The 16,255-nt window shown below is 33.3% G+C and overlaps 1 protein-coding gene across 7 annotated transcripts in view; it reads right to left on the reverse strand.

The window, feature by feature from the left end:
• LOC145249489 (uncharacterized) overlaps nucleotides 1–16,255 on the reverse strand; it is a 245,276-nt gene that overhangs the window by 22,646 nt on the left and 206,375 nt on the right. For 6 of the 7 annotated variants that reach the window (XM_080111094.1, XM_080111096.1, XM_080111093.1 and 3 more), the window contains 7 exons: nucleotides 14,829–14,951; nucleotides 12,817–12,939; nucleotides 9,659–9,781; nucleotides 8,687–8,809; nucleotides 5,525–5,647; nucleotides 2,735–2,857; nucleotides 957–1,076 (listed from right to left, as the gene is read on the reverse strand). In XM_080111094.1, the coding sequence (XP_079967220.1) occupies nucleotides 957–1,076; nucleotides 2,735–2,857; nucleotides 5,525–5,647; nucleotides 8,687–8,809; nucleotides 9,659–9,781; nucleotides 12,817–12,939; nucleotides 14,829–14,951 (858 nt within the window). The remainder of the gene's footprint in view (nucleotides 1–956; nucleotides 1,077–2,734; nucleotides 2,858–5,524; nucleotides 5,648–8,686; nucleotides 8,810–9,658; nucleotides 9,782–12,816; nucleotides 12,940–14,828; nucleotides 14,952–16,255) is intronic. The other variant, XM_080111097.1, reaches the window with a different exon arrangement.

A 16,255-nucleotide genomic window follows, 5' to 3' on the forward strand; every position in this document is an offset into this window, starting at 1 on the left:
AATAATTTATCTCCATCTAGTGAAGAAATGATAATTGTCTGTTTCTATGTCCACTAAAACTTTAAAAAAATACACAAAAACAAAGTTGGTATTTTTAATTGTAGTCTATACTGCAGTATAGAGAACCTACTGTTTATTTTATAAATTTTTTTTTATATATAATGGCTTGAATTAAAATTTAAAATGCAAAAGTCAAGTATCATGGTCCAGTTATACTCTAAACAGAAACATTCTCTTCAAACATGCCTCCGTCTTATCATAGAAGCTACTGTTGATTTTATTTGCTGGGCCTTTCTCCTTGTGTGGTGATAACGCTTCTAAAATGCACTTGTGATGTTAGGTTGTATAAAAGTGTTTATTTGGGTGAAATTTGGACTTCCTTTTTTAATCAGATTTTTTTGATTATCGATTTTCAATACTTATGCATACCGATACAAAACCTATGTAAGAACACTCTCAGACACATCAAGTACATACATACACAAAGTGATTTTTATATACTAGTAGAGTACACAGAATGATACCTAAATACATATGTACACATATGTATAATACCGTCATCCATGGTCCTGGATATGACCTTAAACTATATCCAGTGGTGAGGCCCCAGCTTGCAGGCTTTGGGGAGTGTTGAGCCACCCTTTAATTGCCATTGCTCCCAGGTCTACTCTGACCCAGAGTGGTAGTAACTGATTGGGCCCCAACCATGGGTTAAATAGAAACCGACTTGAAAACAACAAATAAATTCTATTAAAAAATGTTTTCTTCAAAATCTTTGGATTCGGCATTAAATAACCTGAAAAGGGTTGATATGCCGTAGAACAAAAGCAACCAACCAACCGTCATCCATGAATTTCTTTTTCCTTGTCTAAGTTTCAGCAGTATGGCTGAACGCAGTAGTCGATTCAAGCCACCCTTAAAGTTACTTAGGAGAACAATTTTTAGAGGAGACTTACTCAAAAAACAGGTAAACTTGTCTAAGTAATGGCCGTCTATGCACGTGCATTTCTTATTTATGCAATGACTTAACACTTGACACATGCTGTTGAATTGGCAATCTGATGTGGGTCTCCGTTCTGGTAAAAAATAAAATAAAAAAAATAAATAAAAATAAAAGTTAAATATACATTTTTAAATTGTCATTAAAAAAAATAAATAAAAATAAAAATTTGCAAACTTCAGTGAATAAAATACAATAGAAATTTGAAAATTTAAAAAAAAAAATTTGAATTAAATTTTAGTAAATAGATATGTTTATCAAAATTAATTTTTACATTGGTCTGATCTTTTCAAGCATTAAATGTTAAATTCTAAATATTAAGTGCTTCTTAGGCAGTGGATTTCCTATTATTATTATTTGACACATGCGTACGACCGGCGCTTCACACTGTTATTGGACATTTAAACTTCATTCAGCCTCAATTTCAAATCTCTTAGGACGTGCCAGGTGTTACCCCCTCCACCATGACGCGAAAGAAGAACTGTCTATATTTCCTGACAAAGAATATTAAAAATATTAAATAGTAAATTTGAAAAATTAAAAAAAATAAAATTTAATTTAATTTTAATGAAAAGATATTTTTATTAAAATTAATTTTTGCACTTATCTTTGGTTTTTTCAAAATTTAAATTCTAAATATTAAATGCTTCTTAGTGGATTATGTTTCTGAATTTTTGGGATCAGGATCGATACTTCGAATTATATAGTGATCTGTGTTGTGGATAAAATACTTGATAAAATTCACTTTTAAAGTTACACTCTTCTGGAGGTTGAAGGTTGAATGTTCAGTGCAGGTGACACACCCAAAATACAACTGCAAATTGCTTTGGACTTCTGCCTGAATTTGATTTTAGTAAATAGATATGTTTGACAAAGCAGGGGCATGCTACTCTTGTGGATTTTTAAAGTTTTTATGGAAATCACTCTAAACAAGGCATGAAGCCATTTAATGTAAGGAGCTAAAAAAATAGTACTTCAAGGTCAAAATCTTCCAACGATGAGTGTTAGATGGAATCAATTCTGACTTAGAAAACAGCAATTCTCTCTTTGTCAGAAACCTTGCTCCTGGAAAGTGAGGAGTAAAGATAAAAAAAAGGGAAGCAAGACTAACGCTGCTGCCAAAAGTAAACCCAAGATCCATTTTCCATTCAGCGTTCTGTGCAGATTCCCAAGTTCGATAAAAAGATTCCCGAGTTCAACAAAATACACTTGAGGAAGGTCGGAGGTTACATCGGCTGAAACGTTCTGGTCAATGTAATCTACAAACTTCTTCAGGTATGTCTTTACTCTTTCTGTAAAACGTGGGAATCTATACAAAATTTCAAATGGAATCTGCAAGAATCCATGGCACAATGGATAAAAGTGCTAAGTGATGGATCTAAATGACAGTCTTCTGAAAATCGAAGATTCAATCCTCAGTGCAGACGATACTAAACATACAATCAGGAATTACTTAAGACTATTATTCAGTTATGTTTAATGGAATGAGAGCAAGTTACCCCCATGGATTAAATAAAAGGTTCTGTTTGAAATTCCAGACAGATTCCCGAGTTCAACAGAAAGAAAAAAGGAGGTTGGTGGTTGCATCAACTAAAACATTGTGAGATTAACACCCAAGATTAGAATATTAGTCTGACTAATCCAATAATCCAATCTTTATTTCAAAAATTCTGAAACACAATGCGTGTTTTAAAAAAAAAAAACTTTTAAAAATTCCAAATTAAAAAAACTTGCTTAGATGGCAGGAACCGTTTTTGTAATAAGTCTCGTGAGCGCAAGAGCAATTCCTCTTTTCACATTCTACGTATTTCCCAAGGCATTCCTTCGTATCTGTGCAGGAGTGAAATAGTCCATGTTCTGAAAAGATAAAAAATAACTGATAGAATTCAAAGATCTGTAGATCAAACTTTGGAAAAATATAATTCTACTTTTTAGCTGATCTGTTTCTTTTTTTTTTTTTTACAAGGCCCGAAGGCTACTCGAGGATAACGATTAATGAATATAAATTGGTAGTGAAATAATTGTTAATGGTGTAAGTTAGGTACAATTTGATTATTAAAGGGACATTTCAACAAGAACTTGTTTATGTTAGACTTGAAGACTACCATACTGTAGTTGGCCGGGAAGTGGGTAAATGGAACAGTGTTGCATGAGGGGGCAGTTCTAGACAAGAAGTTGTGTTTGTGGAATCTGCGTTTAGATTTAGGCATAGATAGAAAGTGGGGAAACAATTGATAGTTGTTGTAGCTAGTCGAGTGATTTTTTGTAAAATTTTGGCATGGACAGACCATAGATTGGAACTCAGATGAACACTTGCCATGAAAATGGCGATAGACGCGTAATGTCTCTTTTGTAGGAAAGAGATTGCATAGACAAGAAACGGGCATCACCTACTAGGTTTCAAAGCTGGTTTTGAACTGGATAGGGTGTGCCAAGAAACTCCTGCTCAGTTTTGGCAACAGTACTCCATTTTAGGATGTGTTTGGCTCTTATACAAAGAGATATAGATAGAGAATTGCATCGGCAGCGAGATACTTACTAGAGCGATAGAATGATCTAACCATTTTTTTCAGTGATCTTGGCAACTGATTTGATATACGTGTTTAATTTCAGATCAGGGTTGAAGGTCAGTCCCAAAAGCTTTCAAGACATCATACTTCCTCAAAGACGAGAACAATTCATTTCAATTGGGGCCTAGGTAAATCCTCCTATTTTTCAAACTCAAAAAGTTGAAGAGCTACACAGATGGAAGTGGTACAATAAAATTATTTTTCTACATAGTCACCACCATTCTCAATGCACTTTTTTCAGAAATTCAATGACGCAGCTTCACTTTCGATGCTCGTCCATGACAAGGATTGCTTTCTTAGAATCTCACACCGGCAATATCTGCAACAGAGAGCTGAAACTTTCAGGTCATGAATGCCTAAGTTCACTTATCATAACAATGAAATTTGCAACCTCCTCCAATCCATTCGGACGGAATAAAAAATAGGAGCCATTACGTTTGAAACGCCCCTTATAATATGGCCTAACATCCACAGGAAACATGAATTGGAATGGATACATAGGAGATATATAGTTTCCATTCTGCTAGATCTACAGCAGATGTGCTGACGGTTATATCTCATAGGATTAGTGAATCTCTGACAAAGGCTTCCTCTCTAGGGCAATTACTTTTGACATATCAAAAGCCTTCGATAAAGTATGGCATAAGGGTCTACTTCACAAGATTTCCAGTTACGGTATAACTGGAAATGTTTTCTCGATCATTAAATCATTTCTCTCTGATAGGCTCATAAGAGTAGTGGTTGATAGGCAGAAATCAGAGGCCCTCAGTATTAATGCTGGAGTACCTCAGGGGTCCATCCTGGGCCCAACTCTCTTCCTGATCTACATCAATGATCTTCCAAAACACATACTTAAATCATTTGTTGACATCTATGCTGATGACACGACCATCTATGGCAACACATAAAAGGCCGTAAATGACAAAGATCTCTCTGATTCTCTCTCTTCTGATCCTGAGCATGTGATACAGTGGGGGAAGAGGTGGCTGGTTACTTTTAATGCATCTAAAACCAAGCTCCTATCTTTGCATCATCAACACTCTTATCCATATCTGGCATCAATTGAAATGGATGGCTCTCAACTAGGGGAAGCTCCATGTTTTGATAAGCTTCTAGGCTTGACCTTCACTCCTGACCTGAAATGGAACAATTACATCAAGTCCATTGCCAAGGTCGCTGGAAAAATGGTGGAATCCTTCTATCGCTCCAGAAGATATCTCACTGCTGATGCAATTCTCTACTTATATAAAAGCCAAGTATGTCCAAGGATGGAATACTGTTGCCACATCTGGGCAGGAGCTGCTAAAAACACTATCCTGCCTTAACAGAGTACAAAATAGGCTTCGTGGCCTAGTGAGGGGATACCCTTTTCTCTTCCCTGCAACCTCTCTCCCACAGGAGAGATGTTGCGAGCCTGTCTTTGTTTTATCATTACTACCATGGCAAGTGCTCATCTGAGCTCCAATCCCTGGTCCCCCCCTTGCCGATCTTTCACGAAAAACACCCGTCTAGCTGAAACCACTTTCAAAAATTTTCCCCACTCTTTATCTGTGCCAAAACCAAAACGTAGATTCCATGAACAAAGCTTCTTTCTTAGAAGTGCACGCCTGTGGAACTCTGTTCCATCCGTCTGTTTCCCACCTGACTACAACTTGGATGTTTTCAAGTCCAACACAAACAAATTCCTGATGAACCGCCCCCTTAAGTAGACATTTTATCAAAATCTCAACATTAACGTACTGTACACACACACAATAGCCCTTATCCTCGAGTGGCTTCCGGGCCTTGATAAGTGGTGACCACCTTGTAAAAAAAGAAGAAAAAAAAGAAAGAAAGTCAGGAAGAACTGTGAACATTGTCAGAACACTAAAGTTACATTATAATACGATGCTTATACAAGGATATACTTAACATATAGCAAAACTATTCATTTAAAAAAATTGTAATTACTTACTTTTATGGCAGGAACCATTCAGATCAAAATAATTGTCTTTGCAATTACATTTATTCTTTTCGCATTGCATGTTCTTACCAAAACATTCTCTTGCATCAGTGCAGGATTCAAACAGTTTATGTTCTGAAAGACAAATAAACATTCGTAATTAATTGAACTTGAAGAATTTTTTAATCTCTTGCTGTGACAAAAATTGATTTTTATATTAATACCTAATAGTGTTAGGGCGATTAATCTGAATCGGAATTAGGAATTGAAAAAAATTGTTCCTATTTTCTGATGCCAAAAACGATTCTCCTGATTGCTTTTATTCGTTTTCTTTTTTTTGTTTTTGTTTAGATCTTAATTCTCCATGGCTTGTATTAATGACTAATGGGACACAACCGGCCTCGCCCATTCGTAAAATATGCTTAAATATATTTTAATTCATGCAGATTTCGTATTTATTATAACAGACACAATCCTCTCTCGAATATTATATTGTACCTAATATAATACTGATTTCAAAAGATTTTAATGTAACACTCGTGCAGACTATAAAAACCCAAACGCATTTTTGTGTGTTTTTCTCGATTTTTGATGAGACGTTTTGTTCCTTAGAATCGTGTATCGAATCCATGGAAAAAGATGCAGTATCAACTCTGAAGATCATCACCAAAATAGCCATGCCCTAATTATCTTCAACACAAAAGAAGCAACCTGGAATGGTTCCTAACCACATCCAGAACAAAAGAAAATAGAAGACACGATCAACCCAAGAAAAACCATGACTTAAGGTAGATGACAACTCTCGTTTACTTGTCTTTTTTTAGTTTTTATAATTCATATAAATTATTATAAATACATTTATGTTTATATTGTCTGTTACTTGAAAAAATATCTAGACAACATGGTTAACCCCTCCCTTTAGAAACAATAAAACCAACTGATCTAGCACATAATTGTTTGGATAGTATGGCATCGGAGAATATCTCGAGGATCATTGCTTTTCTGTATACCTGTGATACTCTCTCGACGTACCCCAAAGTAAATGAAAAATAGGAAATCAGTTTATCAGCAGAAAAATAGTATAGAAAATTGTTCACCAAGATACACAAAGGCAGCTAAAATAGAATTGTTTTAAAGGTGAGGCAGTAACAGGGACAAAAGATCAGACAATAGACATATTTAGAGTTAGTTTACAGACTGTATGACAGTTTATAGACAGTATTGAGCTTGCGATGGTTCAGGACAGTTTTGCAATTCAAAACAGTGGACAGTTGAATGCAAATTGTGACTAAGAGGAGATCGAGATGTGCTGACGGCAACTGACGAACACAGCCTCAGCAGAAAACATAGATGTGGACCTTAGCACTTAGAGAATGTTTTCCTACGATGGTGTTACACACGCATGCAGGACCCAACCAATATATAGAGAATATGTTGGAGTTTTTGTTTCCTTCGAGTTTGTGTTTTGAGTTGTTTGTTTTTGAAAACTTGTGAACCTGTGTGCGCTTCCTCGGCAACTGCCAATGTGAGAGATGACGAGACGTGCAAAAGGGAAGATGAAAGACAAGACCACAGCACGCAACATTAGGGAGGGCGATTATTGTCTAGTGAATAGGAGAATGCACGGTTGCACATACTACATAGGTACAATGTAGGTTCAATCAGAAAATGTTCTACTCTTGAACCAACTGAAATGATCATACTGTCTAAACAACTGATTCACCAAACATTAAAGATTTTAGAGATTTCATTCAGTTTATTCTGTAGACCTTGTTAGAGCAATTGTGAACAACCATATTTCATTAAGAACAGATACCGACCCAGGTTTCATACCATGGTAGCATCTGTTACATTGAACAGTGTGCTAATTGGACTACCAATTTATCAACATAACATCAAAAGTTTAACATCCCTACAAATTAGCATCATCTGCATATTTCTTATCGCTCATTCAAACTAACACTGTGGCCATAAGCAACATTCTTTTTGAAATTATCACAAAAATATGGACGGCTTTCAAATTATCCCCACGAGTTCCATTTGCCATTATGCTAGTCAAAGACTCATCAAGCAATCGACACAACATCACCAACATAACACAGCATAACACAACACCAACACAACATAATATAGTATAACATAACAAAAACAATAATATAATAGCAAGACTAAAATAACATAACAAAAATACTACCACCATCACAATAGCAAAAACAACAGAGCATGATACAGTACTTTCCTACAACAAAAACCATGTCAAGCTCGCTGACTGCAGCTTTTACATCTCATACCACTTTGACGTAGTCATTTTCTCTGCATGATAATAAGAAGAAAATGCCAGATTATTACTACCATTGCTTTCATCAAAATCTTTAAAAAACACACAAAAAAAAAAATCACCGATATCTATGAGCAAAATCTCATAAAACATATAATCCTTGACCCGTAAAAGAGCCAGATACATCCTAAAATTGAATACTCTTGCCATATCTGGGTGAGATCAGCTCAGAGCCTCCTATCCTGCCTTGACAAATTTCAGAACCAGCTTCGAAACCTAGTAGGCGATGTCCTTTTTTCTTCCCTGCAACCTCTTTCTCACAGAAGAGACATTGCGGGCCTATCTCTGCTCTATCGTTATTCTCATAATACGTGCTCGTCTGAGCTTCAATCTATGATACCCCCCCCCCGGTCAAACCTTCACAAAAACTACTTGTCTAGCTACAAATATCAGCATTTCCTCCAATCTCTATCTGTGCCTAAATCTAAATGCAAATTTCTATGAACAAAGCTTATTTCCTTGAACTGCCCGCCTGTGGAACTATCGCACTGGCCTGCTTTCCAGCTGACTACAATATGGTCGTCTTCAAGCCCAATCTAAGCAAGTTCTTGTTGAGCCCCCTTCTCCCTAAATAATCTATTTCTATTCTATTTCCACCACTAACTATTAATACGCTGTTGTCCCGTGAATACTGTACACTTATTAATCTTTATCCTCGAGTGGCTTTCGGGCCTTAATCCTAAGTGGTGATTATTATGTAAAAACAAAAAGAAGCAAACACCCAAATTATATGCAGAACACCGAAACTACATTATAGTAACATGTTTAGATAAGGATAAACATGACATGAAGCATAAACCTAAAACTTTCAATTAAAAACAATTGTTTTCACTTACTTTCAAAGCAGGAGTTATTCTGACGATAATATTTGTCTTCGCAAATACAACTACCCTGTTCGCATTGCGTGTTCTCACCAAGACATTGTTTTGTCTTGTTGCAGGGTTCAGATAGTTTATGTTCTGAAAAACAAATAAACATTTGTGATCATTTAATATTTTTATTTGTTGTTGCGGCAACAATTTTACATTTTTATATTAATACCTATGTAATCATAGAAACCCAAACGCAACAAAACAGATGTGGACACACCATAATTCTGCCAAGTGAAAGGCCCTCTCAGAAAGCAGCACACGCATAGCGAAAGATTTGTACAGACTACTACATATCATTAGCATCGCTATCATCAGCATCACCATCATCAGAAAGGAAAAAGAAGAAGGACATGATAGTAACACAAGGAATTAATCTATTAAAAACAGAAAATAACAGTAAGATCCGTGAACAGAATCTTTCAAAATATACGTTTAAATTATCCCCAGACCACGAAAGCTACATTAAAATATGATGCTTACATGAGGATATAGTTAGCAAAGTAGTAACTTAAAGGAAAAATGTTTAGACTTTGCGCTGAATATCGGATCTGGTGTATCAGAAATGACTCCTGGTTAGAAATAAAACTTCCTTGACAGAGACATGCACCTGGCCGGAAGAAATAAAAAGTTGTTGATTGGCACATTCATCATCATCATTTTAATAATAATAATAATAATAATAATAATAATAATAATAAGAAGAAGAAGAAGAAGAAGAAGAAGAAGAAAAAGAAGAAGACAACAACAGTAACACAACAAATAAATCTATTAAAAAACGGACAAAGTCGGTGAGATCTGAGAACAATACCTCTCCAAACATAAATCCAAATTATTCTCAAAGTACCACAGCTACATTATAATATGATGCTTACATAAAAATATGCTTAGCATAAAGTTATGCTAAAACATTCCATTAAAAATATTATTATCACTTACTTTCATGGCAGTAACCATTCAGATCATAATAGTTGTCTTTGCAATTACATTCATTCATTTTGCATTGCGAGTTCTCAATAACGCATTGTCTTGCATCAGTGCAATATTCAAATAGTATTCGTTCTGAAAGACAAATAAACATCCATAATCAATTGACCCTTAAGTTCATTCAATAAAATTATTGATCTTTATGGTAATACATTTGTATGTAATATAAACTTTATAACAATATCTTTGCATGTAATATAACATTTATGTTGGTACTTGTGCATTTAACGAACCAGACGTAACTCAGCATTTGCTCGGCTTTGTCCGACGCATAACGTCAACAGCCGGATAAAACTGTTGGTTCGTTAAATGCACAAGTACCCATTTTTGTTGGTTATTTTTTACGTAAATAGTTGAAACAAAAATAAATAAACGTTTCATTAAAAAAAATTACGATTATTTGTTTACAAAAAATGTTTTATATGTATTTATTTTGCAAACAAAACAATTTCAAACAATAATACTAATAAAAAAATAAGGTGCAAGTCTATAAATGGGCCACAAGTAATCTTTTTTTACTATAAAAATCTGAAAAAAATCTTTATAATGTACGTACTTGTTACTGCATGCAAATGTCATATTCCAAAAATCACGTAAATCGATCAAGTAGTTTTTTTTTATTTAAGAAAATCAAGTATTATCGGACGATTCATCGAAGAAAAAGCCAAGCACCATCTTGTTTGAGAGATAACGCAACTAACGACCCCTGGCGGAGATATGGGTCAACAAGGGCAGTACATGCAGACCATCGAATATTTTATCAATAAAGTACTTTTTATTATTTTTATTTTTTTTTTTAAGAAAATCAATTTTTACGATTTCTAGGGATAATGAATAAATAAATTGGCTTCTTTTAATAAAGAGAATGTGTCTTTGAGTTTGTATTACTGTACACATAGATTTGAAAAAGTTGTCAAAAAAAAAAAAAATGTTATCAAAGGCAAGATAAGTTACTTTTCTACTTAACTGAATGATTTTTTAGTGTTTTTATTCAATGTAACATGTTTATTCAGTTCGAAACACATACAGTATTTACCGATGTATTGGAAAATTTAAAATTGCGCCGGCTTCTCTGTTGAACCCGGTATGTTTGGGAAAATTAGTTAAAAATAAAAAATATACAAAATACTGTTAAAAACCCACCGAATATATGTCAGCCTATGTCACGGTAACATATTGAGCGACTTTCTAACTGTATTTTGTCCAGTTCTTTTTATTTATAACCCCTTTTCCCAAACTTACCGTGTGAAAGAGAGAGTCGGGCGCCATTTTAAATTTTCCAATACATCGGTAAACACTGTATGTTTTTCGAGCTGAATAAACATGTTACATTAAATAAAAACGCTAGAAAATTATCCAGTTAGGTAGAAAAGTAATTTATCTTGTCTTTGATAACATTTATTTATTATATATTTGTTTTTTGACAACTTTTTCGAATCTATGTGTACAGTAATACAAACCCAAAAAGAGTTTTCGACATTAAAAAAAAAAAATAAAAAAATAGTCGATGGTCTGCCCTCCGTATTATCTTTATTAAAAGACACATTCTCTTATCCCTAAAAATCGTAAAATTTGTTTTTTCTTCAAAAAAAACCCAAAAAACAGAAGTACTTTACTTCGCTTATTAAAGTCTAGTGTTTTCCACATTCTCTTTATTAAAAGAAGTCAATTTATTTATTTATTATCCCTAAAAATAGTAAAATTTGATTTTCTTAAAAAAAAAAAAGTACTTGATTCATAAAATATTCGATGGTCTGCATGTATTGCCCTTGTTGACCCATATTTCCACCAGGGGTCGTTAGTTGCGTTATCTCTCAAACAAGATGGTGCTTGGCTTTTTCTTCAGTGAATCATCCGATAATATTTGATTTTCTTAAATAAAAAAAAAATTACTTGATCGATTTACGTGATTTTTGGAATATGACATTTTCATGCAGTAACAAGTACGTACATTATACAGATTTTTTTCAAATTTTTATAGTAAAAAAGATTAGTTGTGGCCCATTTATAGACTTGCACCAAAAACACATGAATGAACGGTAGGTTTTAGCTTTTTACTTATTTATTTTTGGATGTTTCTACATTTTACAATTTCATTTTACAGTTATTTTGTTGTAGCGTTGTTTTTATTTTATCGGCAACGCTCAGTTTTATCCAGCTGTTGACGTCATGTGCCGGACAAAGCCGAGCAAATGCTGAGTTACATCTGGTTCGTTAAATGTACAAGTACCCAAAAATGATATTTGTAGGATCATTTTTTTGTAACAAATAATAGTAATTATTTTTTTTTAATGAAACTTTTTTTTTCAACTATTTACGTAAAATGACCAACAAAAATGATATTTGTAGGGTCAATTTTTTTTAACAAATAATAGTGAGTAATTGTTTTTGGGTTTGTATTACTGCACACATAGATTCGAAAAAGTTGTCAAAAAACAAATATATAACAAATAAATGTTATCAAAGGCAAGGTAAGTTACTTTTCTACCTAACTGGATATATTTTTCGTGTTTTTATTCAATGTAACATGTTTATTCAGATCGAAAAGCATACAGTGTTTACCGATGTATTAGAAAATTCAAAATGGCGACCGACACTCTCTTTAACACGGTAAGTTCAGGAAAAGATGTTATGAATAATAAACTAGACAAAATGCCGTTAGAAATTCGCTCATCATATGTTACCGTGACATAAGTTGACATATATTCGGTGTTTTTTTAATAGTATTTTGTCTAGTTTATTATTTATAACACCTTTTCCCAAACTTACCATATTAAAGAGAGTGTTAGGCACCATTTTGAATTTTCTAATACATCGGTAAACACTGTATGTTTTTCGAGCTGAATAAACATGTTACATTGAATAAAAACACAAAAAAATATATCCAGTTAGGTAGAAAAGTAACTTATCTTGCCTTTGATAACATTTATTTGTTATATATTTGTTTTTTGACAACTTTTTCGAATCTATGTGTACAGTAATACAAACCCAAGGAACAAAACTTTTTTTTTTTTATGGGATCTACAAAATTAAGGCTGTGGTGCTCCACTCCCATTTGTCTATTTTAATAAAAAAAGAAAACCATCTAAACAAATGTTCATATTACTTACTTTCATAGCAAGAACCATTCCAGTAATAATATTTGTCTTTGCATGTGCAGTTATTCTCTTTGCACTGCACATTGTCACCAAGGCATTCTGCAGTCTCGTTGCAAAAATCAAATATATCCTTTTCTGAAATTGTAAAAATAGGAATTTCAATCTTTTGTATTTGGTACTCAATATAAGAGTTAATTTTTGGAAAAATTTTGGTCATTTTTAAAAAAAAATTATTTAATAACATTTTTACAGATCATTAATATTGAGTCTCTCTTAAAGATAAAGAAAAATATTTTTTAGATTTCCAACACATTTCTCTTTAATATTCTGTGTGTGTCTAAATATAAACATTCTCAAGATTGGCCTATAAAGTTGTAAGATTAACAAATAAATCTATGTAGAATATTTACGGTAAAGGGAGATAACTATGGTTTCCTAAAATTATCTCCCTTGCCAAGAGACTTTTTGAAGCATGATTAATCTGCTCTTGTAAGGAGAGATGTGGGCGGGATTATTTACTCCTGCATCCTGCATAGACCAGTTGACGCACAACAAATATAAATTCAAAATGGACGATGCTACCAAAATTAGGTTCCCCTGCATAGATGAGGTGATGACTAGGGCTATGACAAGAGAATATTCTTTTCATTATTTTGACTCTTGAGTATATATCAGTTAATATCTTATATGCTTTTAAATAGAGTGACGTGATTCTTAATTGATTAACTGTGTCTGTGTCGGATATATACTCAAGAGTCCAAACAACGAAAAGGATATTCTCTTGTCATAGCTCTAATGATGACTAATAATTAGAGAAATTCAAAATGGATAATGTTACCGATATTGGCTTAGAGACAGATGATTAATCCCTCATCATTCATAATAATTTCTTCAGTTGTAAAATTGTTAGATAAATTATTGTGCATTGTTGATCGCCATAGAATCGTTTTCATCCATTTATTTCTTCATATTTGTGTCTTATCACTTACAAGCACCTTCACAACAAAAGAACATTATAAAGAACAGCACTAAGTTTCTAATTCCTATAATATTAATTTCAATCAATATATACTTATACTAGCAAATTAATAGGAATATAGATATTATGAAAATAGCATGACATTTAGAAACATTTGGTTGTTGAGATATTGCATTCCTTAAAACCCGTATGCATCTCAAAATTTTAAAAAACTACATCTGATATCTGATGATGTATATTTGTTACGTTATTCTAGATTTTCATGTGATGACAACAAAATTCAAAGCAGATTTGCCAGAACTGATTTTAATCTTTTTATTTTCCAGATTTCCGTGAAACTTTTCTCTATTGTTTTCCTCTGAAGAAATATTTATAACCACAGCCAATCACAACAATGCCTCTGTTCAGTATCGAAAGACAAAGGATACCCCTTACAGGGGCAGCTGCACATGTAATTGTATGGCAAGGGTTGCGCAATCTCCAACCCCACCTCTCCTGAATCAGCACTGCTGGAGTCCAGGACAACTGGAAAAAATGCCGAGATAAGTGGAGAGCACATACAGCACCTGGAAGTTCCAAATGGTCACCCATCTGTTACTAACCAGGCTCATCGTTGCTTAACGTTGGTGATCTGATTGGAACTGGTGTGTCAAACGTGATTATGCTGATCAGCCTTTAGTTAACTGAGTGCTGTCTATTTCATCAAATATGAGCTAGAGTTCATAAGATGCATGGTGAGGCGGTGGGATATACATACTATGGAAATTACATCCAATTTAAATTATTAAAAAATAATCTGTTAGAAAGGCTTTAAAAAAAATGTCTTTTTATTTTGACATTTCAGCACTATCAGAATTAAAAGACAGTTTCAGCCCTTGAGTTGGACTATGTTGAAAAAGAAAATCATCAAAGATTCTTTATCTTTCTTTATTTATACTTAAATCATTTCATATACCCCCTTCCCCATATTTCTAGACGCTCCTTTCCCATTTGTCTATTTTAAAAGAAAAAGAAAACCATCTAAACAAATGTTCATATCACTTACTTTCATAGCAAGAACCATTCTGGTAATAATATTTGTCTTTGCATGTGCAGTTATTCTCTTTGCACTGCACATTGTCACCAAGGCATTCTGCAGTCTCATTGCAAAAATCAAACATATCATGTTCTGAAATTGTAAAAATAGGAATTTTAATCTTTTGTATTTGATAGTCAATAGAAGAGTTAATTTTTTGAAAAATTTTGGTTATTTTCTTTTTAATAGCATTTTTACAGATTGATAATATTGAGCATTTTAAAAATGGAGAAAAATCATTTTTCTGTTTAATATTAGCGTGACTTGAATATTTTGTAAGTAAAATATATATAAACTTTACCAAATTTTTTTTTGGCCTATAAAGTTGCTAGATAGACAAAGGTAAATAACTATTTGTATCCTACAATTATCTCCCTTGCCTAGAAACATTATGAAGCATGATTTATCTGTCCTTGGTGAGAGAGATAGAAGCAGGATTAGCTACTCCTGCATAGATCAAATGATGTATATTAAATAGAAATTCAAAATGGATGATGCTACCAAAATTGGCTTCTTTTTTTTTCTTTCTACATGTTAATCACCACTTATCAAGGCCCGGAGACCACTCGAGGATAAAAGTTAATGGGTATTCATTAGTCATTGTGATTATAGTGTAGTAAACATAAGTAGGGGAAATTTTGTAAATTGGATTACTTAGGGGGACGGTTCATCAAGAACTTGTTTATGTTGGACTTGAAGACAATCAGATTGTAGTCAGCTGGAAAGCAGGCAAACAGAAGAGAGTTCCACAGGCGTGCAGTTCTAAGAAAGAAGATTTAGTGACAGACAATCCCTTCTCATACATAATTCCTTTAGCTGTAAAATTGTTAAATACATTGTTCATATTGTTGATCTCTATAGAATCGTTTTCATCCATTTATTTCTTCATATTTGTGTCACACCACTTTTCGCAACAAAAAGGAAATGATTTGAAAGAATGGCATATTTTAAATGCAAATATATTACGAAAATAGCAGAGCCCCCATGACATTTGGAAATATTTTTTTACTTATTGGTTGTTGAGACTTTTAAAACCTGTATGCTTCCCAGAAATTCTCTAAAACTAAATTTGATATCTGCCCTTCACACACATGCACACATGCATAACAAGACTCATATACTGTTTTCCCCTTACAATTTTATATTCCCCTCACTCATACATGCTGCACAAATAATTTCAAATCTTATTTTTTAACAAAAACAAATTAATTTTATAATGATTCATATTTTTTTTCTTGCATGAAATCTTTAATCTTATTCTTGTGTTTAACATGAAATGCGCTTATTTTAGAAAAATTTTTTTTTTTTACAAAAAAATTACCACTTATCAAGGTTCAGAGGCCACTCAAGGATAAGAGTTAATGAGTGTATGGTAGTCAATAGGACAACATCGTAGT

This window comes from Euprymna scolopes, chromosome 28, assembly GCF_053919585.1.
Source record: "Euprymna scolopes isolate OS-2025 chromosome 28, ASM5391958v1, whole genome shotgun sequence".
Classification (NCBI taxonomy): domain Eukaryota; kingdom Metazoa; phylum Mollusca; class Cephalopoda; order Sepiida; family Sepiolidae; genus Euprymna; species Euprymna scolopes.